Consider the following 16,442-nt stretch of genomic DNA (forward strand, 5'->3'; position numbering starts at 1 on the left):
CAGTTTGTGCCTTTTTATTGGTGAGTATCTCAGTCTTCTGATAGATATCTACCCTATTTTCATTATTGACTATTATGAATAAAAGTGTTGCCAACATTCAGTAACAAGTCTTGTGGGCATGTGTTTTCATTTTTCTTGGCCAAATACCTTGCAGTGAATTTGTTGGGTCATTGTGGGTTCTCAAACCACTTGTATTGTATTATACACTGACTAGTAACATGTGAGCTCCTCTTGTTCTATATCTTGGCCACCATTTGCTGTTCTCAGTCTTTCATTTTAACCATTTAAGTGTGCGTGGATACTTTTTTTTTTTTTTTTGGTCCACACCTGTGGCATTTGGACAGGAGTCAAACCCGTGTCATAACAGTGACCAGGGAGTTCCTGTCGTGGCGCAGTGGTTAACGAATCCGACTAGGAACCATGAGGTTGCGGGTTCGGTCCCTGCCCTTGCTCATTGGCTAACAATCCGGCGTTGCCGTGAGCTGTGGTGTAGGTTGCAGACGCGGCTCGGATCCAGTGTTGCTGTGGCTCTGGCATAGGCCAGTGGCTGCAGCTCTGATTCAACCCCTAGCCTGGGAACCTCCATGTGCCGTGGGAGCGGCCCAAGAAATAGCAACAACAACAACAACAAAAAAGACAAAAGACAAAAAAAAATAAAAAATAACAGTGACCAGCAGTGACTATGCCTGATCATTAATCCTCTGGGCCACCAGGGAACTCCTGAAGTAGTTTCTTTTTTTCTTTCTTTCTTCCTTCCTTCCTTCCTTCCCTTCCCTTCCCTTCCCTTCCCTTCCCTTCCCTTCCCCTTCCCTTCCCTTCCCTCCCTCCCCTCCCCTCCCCTCCCCTCCCCTCCCCTCCCCTCCCCTCCCCCCCCCCCTCCCCCCCCCCTCCCCTCCCCTCCCTTCCGTTCCCTTCCCTTCCCACAACCATGGCACATTGAGGTTTCTGGGCTAGGGGTTGAATCAGAGCTGTAGCTGCCGGCCTACACCACAGTCACAGCAATTCTGGATCCGAGCTGTGTCTAATATCTACACCGCAGCTCACAGCAAGGTCAGAGCTCCTGAGCAAGGCCAGGGAATGAACCTGTGCCCTCATGGATACTAGTCAGGTTTGTTACCGCTGAGTCACAATGGGAACTCCAGTAGTTTCTTTGGGTGGTTTATTTCGCATTTCCCTAATGACTATTGTTAGGCACTGTTTTTCATCTGCTTATTAGCTACCCACATATTCCTTATAAAGTTTCTGTTCAAGTGTTTTACCTGTTTTTTAATTGGATTTAAAAAATATTGAGCTGTAGAAGTGCTTTATACAATTTTAAATATGTCATGTGTATGTGTGTTTTGGGGATATTTTCTCCTAGTATGTGGCTGTTTAACAGTATCTTTTGGTGAGCAGAATTTTTTATTTTTGTTGTCCAGCTTACTAGTGTTTTACTTTTATGGTTGGTTCTATATTTGTTCAAGAGTTTTTAAGTTAGAATAATACTCTGTTAAGCCTTACAAATATAACAATAAATTCCAAGTTCTGAAGAAATCTTAGACCGCATTCTCTCAGCACAATATAATAAATCACAAGTAGAAACTATAACAAACTCAATACTTGTAGTACAATCTGAATATAAAACTCAGTTGAGGGAGTTCCCTGTTGTGGCTCAGCGGTAAGAATGCGACTAGTGTCCATGAGGATGTGGGTTCAGTCCCTGGATGTGGTTAAGGATCCGGTGTTGCCACTAGGTGCAGTGTAGGCTGGCAACTGCAGCTCTGATTTGGCCCCTAGCCTAGGAACTTCCATATGCCTCAGGTATGGCCCTTGGAAAAATAAGGGAAAACCTTCAGTTGATTATTAGGTTGTATTACTAGCCTTAGCCTCTTACAAACATAGAAAGATAAATATACCAGCTGAATGCAAGTGTGCTCCTTTTACCAAAATTCACATCAGTGTAGTGGTCCTTACATCTTCCTGTCTACACTTCCCACCTTTCCATCTTTACTTTTGGCTTATAAGACATTGCCTGAGATTATCTTGAAAGCTTTCTCTTTCAATCTCTACCTATGTAGTGGAATTCTTCTCCCAAAGTTTCTTCCCTAAAAGGGTATGAGTACCTTTTTCAGGTGGTTTTTAAAGGTGACTTGTCTTAATATTTATTGCTGGCACCTGGAAATTGCTTAGCTATTTAGGTATTGGTTCAAATTTTTCAGCATTGTGATTTTTTTCATATTCTTAACAATGTAATGTGAAACTGAAATATAAGTTCCTTTGAGTGAATTAGGTTTTCTTTATTAATGATAACAGTACAAGGAAGGATTATTTTAACAGTTAATAGCCATTTTATTCCTCTCAGGACTGGGAATATTTACTGAGTTCAGAGTACCACCGGAATGTTGAGTCTCATCTTTTGAATAAATCTTTATGTTTGAGTCCATTGGAAGTTTCACAGACGAGAGATGAGGATTTTTCACAGAATCTCAGTTTGGACTCCTCCACACTTCTCTTCACTCACATACCTGCAATTTTTTTTGTTCTTCACCTCGTCTATGAGGAGCTCAAGTTGAACACTCTGATGGGAGAAGGTATTCGTTCACTTGTGGAACTGCTTGTTCAGTTGGCAAGGTAAATATTGTTTATGAGGTTGGAAACTTCTAAGAGGTCATTAGATGACTTCATCTTAGTGGGGAATATCATATTGGAACCTTGTAATAAGTGCATTTCTGAAATCTACCTTCTCAACAAACCAGAGTATTTGCAGTAAACCATAGGATCATTTGAAGGTGTGCGCTATGTGTGGCTTGTGGGTCATGCTGGGGTTGCTGGTCTTTTAGTCCTAAGTGCAGTGGGCAGGCATGAAAGTGTGCTGCACAGAGGGGATGACCTCCTCGGCTTTCATTTTGATGCGATGATTGGTTCCCCTGTGGTGGAAGGTGTGTAGTGACACCTGTTGTTTTTGTAATAATTCCTAACATTCAAGTAGTGTTCACAACTAACAGAATCATAGTTTACATATGTAAATTGTCAAAGTTGGTATTGCGATCCCTGTTTCAGTGATGGGGAAACTTGCTCAAGTTTGTTTCTTTTCTTTTCTTTTTTGTCTTTTCTAGGGCTGCTTCTGCGGCATATGGAGGTTCCCAGGCTAGGGGTCTAATTGAAGCTGTAGCCGCCGTCCTACAGCAGAGCCACAGACACTCGGGATCTGAGCCTCGTCTGCGACCTACACCACAGCTCACGGCAACACCGGATCCTTAACCCACTGATCAAGGCCAGGGATCGAACCCTCAACCTCATGGCTCCTAGTCGGATTCATTAACCACTGCACCATGACGGGAATTCCCTCAAGTTTGTTTCTAAGAACAAGTGTCATTTGCTAGTTGTGGGCTGTCTGCTGCCCCTTTTTTGTTGTGGTCTGTGGTCTCCTTGTCTTTCAGGTTCTTGTAGTGAATCAGCAATGAGATTGTTCTGATAATATTTTTAGCAGGCCTTTCTAGCACCTTAGGTTTGGCATTGAATTCGAAAGGTCATCCTTATGTGTTATTTGAGCATTTGTGACCCTTGGTGATAAAGTTATATTTGAATCAAAATGCTCACCTCTGAATTAAGGTCGTAATGCCTTTTAAAATTTCTGTTGTCTTCCTTGAGAAACTGAAATTCTTTTCTGAGACAAGACAGTCTTAATTGATGGTTAGTTTCTCAATGATTAATCATTACTGTGATGAAAATAATTTTGTAATGAAAAGATTTTTCTTTCTTTCTTTCTTTTTTTTTTGGTCTTTTTAGGCCCGCACCCGTGGCACATGGAGGTTCCCAGGCTAGGGGTCGAATCGGAGGTGCAGTCTCCGGCCTGTACCACAGCCACAGCAGCCCGGGATCTGAGCTGCGTCTGTGACCTACACCACAGCTCATGGCAATGCCAGATCCTTAACCCACCAAGCAAGGCCCAGGATTGAACCCGCGTCCTAATGGATGCTAGTCAGGTTTGACAACCACTGAGCCACGACGGGAGCTCCTATACTGGGCACTTTAAAGTCCAGAAATAGAATACAGAGACTCCAGATTTGATTGTCTTCTTTCTCATAAGTAAATTTTTTAAATTTCTAAGTTCACCTGAGGAATCCTTTTAGCTCTATTGGAGGAAAATGCTGTAATACTTCCCTTGTTGTTTCTTTTTAATATGCTCTTATTGTTATAGGGACTTAAAATTGGAACCTTATATAGACCATTACTACAGAGATTACCCAACACTTGTCAGAACCACTGGACAGGTGTGCACAATTGATCAAGGTAAGTGTTTGTGTCATTAAAGATTTTCTGAACAATGTAATGACATTTGCTTATATTCTTCTTGGTAAAGCGCAGAGGATCTATTATTTCTTGCCTCTAAGTCAGGGGCAGTATCTTCCACCAGGAAGATTTTAATTTGTGGTGCTTGATCTCTGACTTGCAGTAAGCTCTAATTTCTTGTGTGGGGGGAAATTTTGACTCATCCCTAGGCTTCTGACTTGTAAAAGCTTAGAGCTTCCAGTGCCAAGGATGCTTTGCCCTAGACCTGTGTTGTCCAATTAGTAGCCACCGCCATATGCTATTTAAGTTAATTACGTTAAAAATTCAATTCCTCAGCCGCATTTCGAGTGGGGCTAGTGGTGGCCATGTTGGACAGTATAGGTATAGAATATTTCATAACCTGTATTGCCTTAGACTCTGAGTTAAAGAGACCTAGGACTGGGGCCCAGTTGTTAAAACAGCAGAATCTTGGGTGTCTCTTCTGTTTTCTCATCTTTAGTGTTAGGGCAGATGTTTTTGGTTAGATTCCCTTTGGCAATGCTGGATCCTTAACCCACTGAGCGAGGCCAGGGATTGAACCCACAACCTAATGGTTCCTAGTCGGATTTGTTTCTACTGTGCCACAACGGGAACTCCTGGTTAGATTCTTTGTAAGCCTTGAACATAAGAATTTGCTAAATTTCCTTCCTGGATTGGATCAAATAGTAGTCATTTAAATTCTACACATTATGAAGTTCCCTTCATGGTGGAGCGGAAATGAATCTGACTAAAAACCATGAGGTTGCAGGTTCAATCCCTGGCCTTGCTCAGTGGGTTAAGGATCTGGTGTTGCCTTGAGCTGTGGTGTAGGTCACAGATGCAGCTTGGATCTGGCATTGCTGTTGCTGTGGCACAGGCCAGCAGCAACAGCTCTGATTTGACCCCTAGCCTGGGGACCTCCATATGCCTCAGGTGTGGCCCTAGAAAGACAAAAAGACAAAAAAAATAAAAATTAAATTCTACACATTGTAATATGGTCAGTTATTTTCTGTGGCAAAAAACATGAAGCATTTTGAAGAATATGGAGAAGTATTATTGTAATTGTGTTCAAAGGACAGGTGTTGTTATTTTTCTTTTAGAATAAAATAGTATTGCCACTATGTATTCTTGTATCTTTATAAGCATTTATCTGATTCTAAAGGTCAAACAGGATTTATGCATCATCCATCATTTTTTACTTCTGAGCCACCAAGTATTTATCAGTGGGTGAGTTCTTGTCTGAAGGGTGAAGGAATGCCACCCTACCCTTATCTTCCTGGGATCTGCGAAAGAAGCAGACTTGTAGTCTTGGTATGTATTCAAAGTGTTGCTAAACTTGTTTATTTTTTAATTTTTCAATATAATTTAAAAAATTATCACAGTAAAATTAACTTCTTTTTCATTTTGTGTATAGCTCTATGGATTCATGTAATCACTGCCATAATTAGGATTCTGAATAATTCTATCACCCCCCCTCAAAAAATCCCCTCATGCTTTTGAGATTGATCCAAGTGTTGCTGTATCAGCAGTTCATTGCGTGTAATTGCTGAGTTCCAGCTAGTTCATTGTGTGGATATATCACATTGGTTTATCCATTCACCCATTGAAGATATTTGGGTCATGGCTCCATTTTTAACAGTTATGAATACAACTGCTGTAAACATTCATGTCCAGTTGTCTGTTTGAATGTAAGTTTTCACTTCTCTAGGGTATATTCTCAGAGGTGGAATCGATGGTCATATAGTAAGTATATATTTAAGATTAATGTGTTTATATTCAAGAAACTATAAACTGTTTTTCAGAGCATCTGTACCATTTAACATTTCCACTATAAGTGTGTGAGAGTTTCAGTTTCCCTGCATCCTGGTCACTGTTCAGTATTGTCATGACTTATTTTTGTCATTCTGGTAGATGTGTAGTAATATTTCATAGTGGGTTTTTTTTTTTCCTATAGTGGGTGTTTTTTTTTTTTTTTTTCCCTATGGTCTTTCGAGGGCCATACCTGTAGCATGTGGAAGTTCTCAGGCTAGGGGTTGAATTGGAGCTGCAGCTGCTGCCCTCACCAGAGCCACAGCAATGCCAGATCTGAACTGTATCTGTGACCTACACCACAGCTTGTGGCAACACCGGCTCCTTTACCCACTGAGCGAAGCCAGGGATTGAACCCGCTGAGCTACAATAGGAGCTCCCAAAAATGTTTAATTGTGGAAAAGCCAATTTATCCATTTTTTTTCTTTTATGGATAGTGATTTTTGGTGTCATGTCTATGAATTCTTTAACTTCAGGTCACAAAGATTTTCTCCTGTTTTCTTCTAGAAATTTTACAGTTTTATGTTTTACATTTAGATCTCTGATCCATTTTGTTAATTTTTTATAAGATGTGAAGTTTATGTTGAGATTTTGGATGGCCCAGTCTTTTAACACCGTTTGTTAAAAGCACTATTCTTTCTCTTTTGCATTTTTGCCAAAAATCAGTTGACCATTTTCTTATGGGTTGGTCTCTGGACTTTCTGTTCTGGGCTATTGATCTGTGTTGTGGTCTATACTCTCTTGATTACTGTAGCTTTGTAATAAGTCTTAAAATTGGTTAGCATGGCTCTTCCTTCCATTACTTTTCTTTTCAAAATTGTTTTTTAGTTATTTTAGTTCCTTTGCCTTTTCATTTACATTATATAGTCAGCTGTCTATAGCTACAAAAAAAATCCTACTTTTTTTCCTAGAGAAACAATTATTTTTTAAAAATTAATTCATTTTAAATAGTTAATATGGCATTCTTTTCATGACTAAGTAGTTAACAAACCCCACTAGGATCCATGAGGGTGCGGGTTCGATCCCTGGCCTCGCTCAGTGGGTTAAAGATCTGGTGTTGCTGTGAACTGTGGTGTAGGTCGCAGATTCGGCTTGGCTACTAAGTTGCTGTGGCTGTGGCTGTGGCTGTGGCTGGCAGCTGTAACTCTGATTTGACCCCTAGCCTGAGATCTTCCATATGTCACAAGTGTAGCTCTAAAAAGCAAAAAAAAAAAAAAAAGTTAATACTGATAGTTAACAGTAAATTTTGAAGATCAAACTTTCAAATAGAACCAAAGCATGTTGGTAAAAGGTGAGTTTCTTCATGCCCTGTCCCTCGGTGCCCCCATACTAGAGCGGCGTGCCTTCAGGTCTTCTGTGGACCTTTTCAGACTTATAGGAGAACTAGATCTTTTGTCTCTTCTTCTGGATATCACTGGACTATATTTATTTGCCCCCAACCCGTCTTTCCCTTTGTTATACATTCTGCTTGGCTTCATGTCGAGAAAGGCTTCAGAGTCCCCTGTGGCTCTGAAATAGGCATGCAAGATGGTGATTCTGTTTTTAAAAATAATACTGATAAAATATACATAACATATTTATTATTTTAACTATTTTAAGAGTACAATTCAGTGTCATTAAATATATTCACAGTGTACTAAGAGCAGCTTAATCCCAGAACTTTCTCATTCTTTGCTGCTTATATGGAAACATTTAGTGAAATCACCAAGGACATTGATCCTATCCAACACTGCCAAAACAGGGTAGACTCAGTGTTAAATCTACCCAAAAAGGGGAGCCAGAGAAATGTGAATAAACCAGAGTTGTTCAGCCTCCAACTTAGTCAACTTACAGATATTCATGTTGTAACATTCCTTTGTTAGGTATGATGTCAGCTAGCTTCAGGGCTGTATCATTTGCGCTGCTTGTGTTGGTTTAGAGTGTAGGACTTTAAGGTCCTCCAGATCGGGCTGAAATTTCGATAAGATCATGCTATACTTCTTTCTCTCAAATAACCCCAAAACAAATCAAAACAAAACAAAAAACCTCCACAAAAAGCCCAAAAGAACTGTAGGTGCAGATCTTGGCAGTAGTAGCAGATATTCAGTTGAGAACTTAGAGGGCTGAAGTGGGGAAGTAGGTAAACCAGGGTTGGCACATCTGTAGAGTAGAGTACCCCTCAGCAGGAAAAAGAGTGAGTCACATACGGTAACGTCAGTGGCCCTCAAAGGTGTGCTAGATTAAGCAAAGAAGTAGGCCACAGAAGACTACATGACTCCACGTGCGTGATGTTGTAGAATAGGCAAAATAATGAGAAAAAGATGACGTGTCGTTCGAGGTGCTGGATGTGGAAGAGGGAGTGGATTGACTACAAGGGCACCAGGGAACTTTCTAGTGTGATGCAAGTTTTCTGTGTCATAATCGTGGTAGTGGTTACACGTTTGTATAACTTCTGTTGAAACAGCTGTACGTCTAAAGTGGGTGATTTTACCTATATGTAATTATGCCTCAATAGTTTAAACCAGAATGTTACCTTTCTCCTTCTGCAGAGTATTGCGCTCTACATACTTGGTGATGAAAGCTCTGTTTCTGATGAATCCTCACAGTATTTATCCAGAATAAGTATAGGTAAGTCAGTCTAATGTTATGGTTTCCCCAAACAGATTGTCATAGATGTCGATGTCAGTTGAAATTTAAAAATATTTTTTAAATTTCCTAGGTATGTTCGAGACCATGTTTTGCTTCATTTTATTTTATTTTAAATTAAATTTTTTAAAAATTTAATTTTTAAAATTATTTTATTTTACTTTAATTTTTTACTTTTCAGGGATTCACCTTTGGCACATCGAGGTTCTCAAGCTAGGAGTCGAATTGGAGCTGCAGCTACTAGTCTACACCACAGCCGTAGCAATGCTTGATCCTTAACCCAGTGAGCGAGGCCAGGGATCAAACCTGCATACTTATGGATGCTAGTCAGTTTTGTTACTGTTGAGCCATGATGGGAACTCCATGTCTTGCTTCATTTTAGATGTGACATAATTGCACTATTATAGTCTGGGGTCCACAACTGACTTTTAGAGACCAGGATTACTTAAAATCTAACAAATGTTGTATTCTCAGTAAGCCTAAAACGGACTATTTTAGCACCAGAGAAGTGATTATACTTTCCAGCCTGCCAGAGTACTGCTTATTTTATTATTTTTTAGGAGTTGCTTATTAATCAATTTTAATTTCCAAACGTTTTCTCCATGTTATGTGTTTTATTTACCAGGATAACTATCAAAATAAAGTCATTTTGTTACTTTTTAGCTCCCCAGAAGTCCCAAGCAGAACAAGAGGAGAACAGGTGACTTACCCAGATTGTGCTTTTACATTAAAGACATAAAACACTATTGTGTTTTACTGTTCTGTTTAGTAACATCATGCTTCTTCTCTTACAGGTTTAGTTTCAAGCATTCTACTTCAGTTTCAAGTCTAGCTGAGAGATTAGTTGTCTGGATGACTAATGTAGGTAAGGTGGTCTTTGTTCCTTTTCACTTGTCTGTGAAATACTGTCCCAGGTCACCTTCTTGCTAACCTGCTTCCTCAGAACTCACCAGAGCTGGGCCCTCTCGTGAGAAGGGAGAGCCTCTCATATGGGGGGATCCCACAGGATGGAGATGATGGCCCATCCATCCCCTCTTCTTGCCTTGACAGTCTCACAGCCTCCCTATACCACTACCTGGGATATACCAGCTCTTTCTCTATCTCTGGGTAAAAAATCTGTCCTTCCTCTGAGATCACCTGAAGCTGTGGCCTCAGAATGGAGAACACTAATCACAACACATTCAAACTTGAAGCCATTATGATACCCAGAGTTCAGAAGTGAGTATTTCTGGCACAATCTAAAAGTGATGTGTAAACCTTTCAGGATATACTTTTGGATGATACAGGCCAGGGATTTTATGCACTGAGAGGCAGTTTGGGACGAGGGAAAGGAAGAGAAGGAGTTTATTTTCTCTTCTAAAGCCTGTGCCCCCAGGTTCTAAACAGAATAAAAGGAAATTTTTTATAAAAATGGACAAAAATTTAAAAAAATTGCTGATAAGAAAATATTAAAAATGAGGATGTTAAAGTATAGTATGTTAGAAATCAATGCTTCAGTGAGCATTACAGGATGTTTCAGAATTCTTATTTAAAGAACATTCTAAATGACTTCATTTTTCACACTCTTTTTTGTATGCTTCCTTGAAAATCCTGGTAATTGTCATATAAGTGAGATAAGATACCTATGCTGAGAAATATTAGATGGGTTCTATTCACTTATATACTATATAATATTTAATACAAATGTTATTCTCATTTAAGGAAACATTTTTATCTCAATAGTTAGTCAACTTTCTGTGTTAGTGAGTAATGCATAATATAATAAAATTTAGAAAATCATTTAAATAAAATTTTAATTAGAGAATCTGAAAAAATTTTTAATGAAATATGATATACTTACAAAAAAGCATATAAAATGTGTATGTTTAAAGAATAGTTAGTGAACACTGATGCACCAGTTACCCAGCATTAGAAATAAAATGCTGCCAGTGCAGTAGAAGGCCCTGTGGATCTGCTCCTGCACAGTATCTTTTTCTCATACACCCGCTACAGGTAACTACTACTCTTACCTCAATTTTGTATTACCTTTCAAAGTTTTCTTATCTTTATATATTGCTTAATATTGTTTGTCTTTTAATTTTAATGAATATAGATATAAATGTGTTTTTTACTATCTTATTTTATTTGATTAGCGTTATTATTGAAAGATTCATCCATGTTGGAGTTCTGTTAAAGGATCTGACATTGTCACTGCTGTGGCTCAAGTCACTGTTGTGGTGTGGGTTTGATCCCTGGCCTGGGAACTTGTGCATGCCACGGGCATGGTTCAAAACAAACAAAAATTATCCATGTTGACTCATGTAGCAATAGGTCATTCATTTTCACCTCTCTATAATCCATGGCTTGATTATATCACAGTTTATCCATTCTGCTAATGACAGCAGTTGGACTCTTTCCTCCTTCCTTTTTTTTTTTTTTTTTGCCATAATGAAATGTTGCTGATGAATATTTTAATACTTACATCCTGGTGCACATGTGCACAAGTTTCTGCATGGCAGTTGATAGACTGTGGGGTTGGACCTAGTTGCGTGTGTGGAATTTTCCAAAGTGGTTGGACCAATACATACCACCACTGTGTATAGAAGTCAGTTATTATTACTCTACATTATTGCCAACACTTGGCGATGATGACTTTATTTTATTTTATTTTTTTTTATTTTCCCACTGTACAGCAAGGGGATCAGGTTATCCTTACATGTATACATTACATTTTTTTTCCCCACCCTTGGTTCTGTTGCAACATGAGTATCTAGACAAAGTTCTCAATGCTACTCAGCAGGATCTCCTTGTAAATCTATTCTAAGTTGTGTCTGATAAGCCCAAGCTCCCGATCCCTCCCACTCCCTCCCCCTCCCATCAGGCAGCCACAAGTCTTTTCTCCAAGTCTATGATTTTCTTTTCTGAGGAGATGTTCATTTGTGCTGGATATTAGATTCCAGTTATAAGTGATATCATATGGTATTTGTCTTTGTCTTTCTGGCTCATTTCACTCAGGATGAGAGTCTCTAGTTCCATCCATGTTGCTGCAAATGGCATTATGTGATTCTTTTTTATGGCTGAGTAGTATTCCATTGTGTATATATACCACATCTTCCGAATCCAACCATCTGTCAATGGACATTTGGGTTGTTTCCATGTCCTGGCTATTGTGAATAGTGCTGCAGTGAACATGCGGGTGCATGTGTGCTGACTTTAGTATGTGTCTGTCAGTCAGCGATAAATTTTATTTCTTGGTGTTTTAAATTTGCATTCCTGACCACTCATTGGATAGAGCATCTTTTTATCTTTTTGTCTTTTTTTTGTTGTTGTTGTTGTTGTTGTTGTTGTTGCTATTTCTTGGGCTGCTCCCGCGGCATATGGAGGTTCCCAGGCTAGGGGTTGAATCGAAGCTGTAGCCACTGGCCTACACCAGAGCCACAGCAACGCGGGATCCGAGCCGCGTCTGCGACCTACACCACAGCTCATGGCAACGCCGGATTGTTAACCCACTGAGCAAGGGCAGGGACTGAACCCGCAACCTCATGGTTCCTAGTCGGATTTGTTAACCACTGCGCCACGATGGGAACTCCTAGAGCATCTTTTTATATGTTTATTGACCATTTGTGTTTTCTCTTAGGGAAATGTCTTTTTTTTTCCGCTCCCCTTTTTATCTTTTTTTAAGGCCATACCTGTGGCACATGGAATTTCCTAGGCTAGGGGTCGAATTGGAGCTACAGCTGCCGGCCTAAGCCACAGCCACAGCAGCGCCAGATCCTTAACCTACTGAGTGAGGCCAGGGATCGAACCTGCATCCTTATGGATACTAGTCAGATTCATTTCCGCTGTGCCACAACGGAAACTCCAGCAGTTTTGTTTTTTTTTTTTTAAAGAAAACTTTCATACTAATCTCTGATGTCAAGACTCTGGTCTCAGTAAGATGAATAAATCAGTTTCTTATTCATTAAGATAGAGTTTACACACTTAGAGGATAATTGGGACATTGGTAAGTCTAAGAGAAAAATGTTCTCCCTTCCTTTCACCTTCAGGTTTCACTTTAAGAGACTTGGAAACTCTTCCCTTTGGAATTGCTCTTCCCATCCGAGATGCAATTTATCACTGTCGGGAGCAGCCCGCTTCTGACTGGCCAGAAGCTGTCTGTCTCTTGATTGGACGTCAGGATCTTTCCAAGCAGGCCTGTGAAGGAAACCTGCCCAAAGGAAAATCTGTGAGTGTCCACATAGAAAGTCGAAGTTCAGTTTTACCCTCCATAAAATCAAAGTGGAAATGTTCTTGTTTTCCTTTAAGTCTATTTGCAAATGTATATATCAGATGATCTTTTATATTATAAGCTAGATAGAGTTTAAAATTGGACAAATCTTATTAATTGTAAATTGAACACAGGAAAGGGAGATTTTGTGAATGCTCTGTCTTTCCTGGGCCTATCTTTGCCCTGAGTCAGGACAAGCGCTGAGTTAGTGGAGCAGCAACCACGACTGATTCCTTGCTGGTACCATATCCATCATTAACTTCCTAATTGCGACATGGAAATATCCTGGATTTAACGTATAAAAGTTTTTTTGAAGGGGCACTAATGTTGTTTAGATGCTGTCTTAATTTTACCTCTCCTCAAATATTGCCCTTCATCAACCTTCAAATCTTTTTTTTTTTTTTTTTAGTTTTATTGGAGTATAGTTGACTTACAATGCTGTGTTAGTTTCAGGTGATAGCAAAATGAATCAGTTGTACATATACATATATCCATTCTTTCTCAGATTCTTTTCCCATATAGGTTATTAACAGAATACTGAGTAGATTTCCCTGTTTTATAACAGTAGGTCCTTGTTGATTATCTGTTTTATATCTTACATCTTTTATATCTGTAGTGTTTATCTGTTAATCCCAAACTCCTAATTTATCCCTCCCTCAAATCTGTTCTTTTAAAAAATAGAAAGTGAAGTCCATCATTACTTTTTAGTCATCTCTTTTTTAAAATGAGCCTCCTTTAAAACTTAAAAGTGGAACTTTTAAAACTTCTAGAACTCTAGTCAATTTAAAAAAAAAAATGGTGGCATTGCGTTACCCTGAGGATTGAGGAGAATTTGGGGTGGTTATTTTATGTCTCTGAGAAAACTGCACATTTGGCTCATCTCTTATTAGCCTTTGAACCAACACATAAAAATCCACATTAGACCGTATGCTGTTAATGCTTCTTCAGAGACTGAAACATTTATTTCTGACATCTACAGTTGACTCCTAACATCAGAGTTGGTAATGGGTCTGTAACAGAAGCAGTTTCCATGAGGATCCTGTCCCCAGCAGGGTCATACAGCATATCTGTCTTTTTTTTTCTTTTTTTTTTTTTGACTTTTTGACTTTTTGCCATTTCTTGGGCCGCTTCCGTGGCATATGGAGGTTCCCAGGCTAGGGGTTGAATCGGAGCCATAGCCACCGGCCTATGCCAGAGCCACATCTGCAACCTACACCACAGCTCACGGCAATGCCGGATCCCTAACCCACTGAGCAAGGCCAGGGATTGAACCTGCGACCTCATGGTGCCTAGTCAGATTTGTTAACCTCTGAGCCACGACGGGAACTCCCAGCATATCTGTCTTTCATTCTGCACTTAAATAACAACTCATAGTTGAATTTGCATTTGTCTTATTTTAAACAGAAAATCAAATGTGTTTTGCTAGCAATAATAATATCCCTCCCTTGACCAATGTAGGTCTTTAGCACAACCTCTTTTGTTGCTATGAGTGAGAACAGTTTAGCATCATTAGCACTGAAACCAAATGGTATTGATAATCATTCATCTGTATTTAAATGTCATTTTAGGGAATTCTATCTAAATTCAGTTCGTTTAGTTATTTGAGGCTACATTTTATAAAGCTATAAATTTATCAGCTATTTGGGTCTGTATTTTATATCCAACTGACCTATTAGAATGTAGGTTTTTTTTGAACTTAGGTATTCCATAGGAATCATATAAAGTCGTATTTAGCATTTTTTTCAGGCCTTTTTTTTTTTTTTTACCTTTCACATTAAATGTTGCAGAACTTTAGCATTTCACGTAGAAATTAATGTTTTATAAGAAGGAGTATAAAACTCATTGAAAGAAGTGATGATTTCTGCTATTCACATCTGTCTTGAAGTCTAATTGAATTATTTGGACTGGGAAGGCTCATATTAATATAAGGACATACTGAGCTTATGAGGGCAGAATGATAACCAAGGAATAACTCTTCTCACTTGTTTTGCTGCATTCAGTCCCTTTCCTTTTAGGAAATTTTATTTGGAATATTCTTAGTGAAAAATAAAGGTGAAAACCAACCATGATCCATTCTGTTTAAAGTGAGAAAGTATTATCTGAGCTCCTCTCGCCCTGGGTTTATATCCTCCCAGTTGTTTGCTTTTGCTTCTACTAATCAACAGAATATTTAAATTAGTGTTGGCTCTTCAGTGACAGTGAGTGGGGTTAATATTTCCATTTGCAGTAATTTGTTTCCTTTTCGGAATATTTAGGATATAGCTAGTATACGTGACTATATCCTTGGCTTAGTAAAGAGCGTTTGCAAGTGGGCACTCTAATTATACTTAAAAAACAGATGTCTAGGTTAGATTCCCAGTGTACATTGGGAACCCAGTCCTACGCTGCTTGGGGTATATTTTGTCTCTGCACTGAAGCAGCCTTGATGGATCATCCTGTGTATGCTCATATTCAATACCTGAATGTTGACTGGTTTTTAAATTAGTATTACAACCCAGTCTGTTACTCAGGTGCTCTCATCAGATGTTCCTTCAGGAACAGAAACTGAGGAGGAAGATGATGGCATGAATGACATGAATCAGGAGGTGATGTCACTGATCTGGAGTGAAGACTTAAGGGTGCAGGACGTGCGACGGCTTCTTCAGAGTGCACACCCTGTCCGCGTCAACGTGGTGCAGTACCCAGAGCTCAGCGACCATGAGTTCATTGAGGAAAAAGAAAACAGGTAATGCAAGACACGTTGGCATCTCTAAAGCCACTGAAAAGATAAAAGTACCATGTATTTTAAGTTTTCATTCAACTTTAGTAAGCCATGCATGTTTTCAAAATATTTTGGCATTTGATGACATGTTGTATTTCAGACCCTCCTCTTCCTCTTGAAATAGAGCTGCGTGCTCATTAGAAACGGTGAATCGAATACCATTTTGCTGATAGTTACCTTAAGAATTTACAAACAAAGCAAGATGCTAAACTCATTCTCTCATTCTTCTGTATCTTGACCAGGAAGGTAAAATATTTTGGTTTTTTTTGTTTGCTTCTTTAGTGTAGTTTAAACTTAACACTAGTATTTGTTTTTCTTCTGATGTGATAGGTAATACTCAGTAAGCCTTCTCTCCTGCCACTCTCTAACATGGAGCCCTTGATAAGTTGTAAGACTCAGTAGCAACCAGTGTCACATGCTTCTGACATTCCAGAGCTATTGCTTTGGGACAGTTCAACTTATATTTTAAACTTCTCTCCTGTTCTTTTATCTCCCTTGTCTCTATCACCTGTCAGTCCCAGTGTTTTTGTTTGTTTGTTTGTTTGTTGTTGTTGTTGTTTGTCTTTTTTGCCGTTTCTTGGGCTGCTGCTGTGACGTATGGAGTTTCCCAGGCTAGGGGTCGAACTGGAGCTGTAGCCACCGACCTATGCCACAGCCACAGCAACTTGGGATCCGAGCCTCGTCTGCGACCTACACCACAGTTCACGGCAA

At 39.4% G+C, this 16,442-nt stretch overlaps 1 protein-coding gene across 7 annotated transcripts in view; it reads left to right on the forward strand.

Moving 5' to 3' along the window:
• ANAPC1 (anaphase promoting complex subunit 1) overlaps window positions 1–16,442 on the forward strand; it is a 95,835-nt gene that overhangs the window by 33,274 nt on the left and 46,119 nt on the right. For 6 of the 7 annotated variants that reach the window (XM_047781193.1, XM_047781192.1, XM_047781194.1 and 3 more), the window contains 8 exons: window positions 2,342–2,610; window positions 4,181–4,272; window positions 5,453–5,601; window positions 8,628–8,706; window positions 9,388–9,424; window positions 9,519–9,589; window positions 12,750–12,928; window positions 15,469–15,695. In XM_047781193.1, the coding sequence (XP_047637149.1) occupies window positions 2,342–2,610; window positions 4,181–4,272; window positions 5,453–5,601; window positions 8,628–8,706; window positions 9,388–9,424; window positions 9,519–9,589; window positions 12,750–12,928; window positions 15,469–15,695 (1,103 nt within the window). The remainder of the gene's footprint in view (window positions 1–2,341; window positions 2,611–4,180; window positions 4,273–5,452; window positions 5,602–8,627; window positions 8,707–9,387; window positions 9,425–9,518; window positions 9,590–12,749; window positions 12,929–15,468; window positions 15,696–16,442) is intronic. The other variant, XM_047781195.1, reaches the window with a different exon arrangement.

Source organism: Phacochoerus africanus, chromosome 5 (assembly GCF_016906955.1).
Source record: "Phacochoerus africanus isolate WHEZ1 chromosome 5, ROS_Pafr_v1, whole genome shotgun sequence".
NCBI classification, from domain to species: domain Eukaryota; kingdom Metazoa; phylum Chordata; class Mammalia; order Artiodactyla; family Suidae; genus Phacochoerus; species Phacochoerus africanus.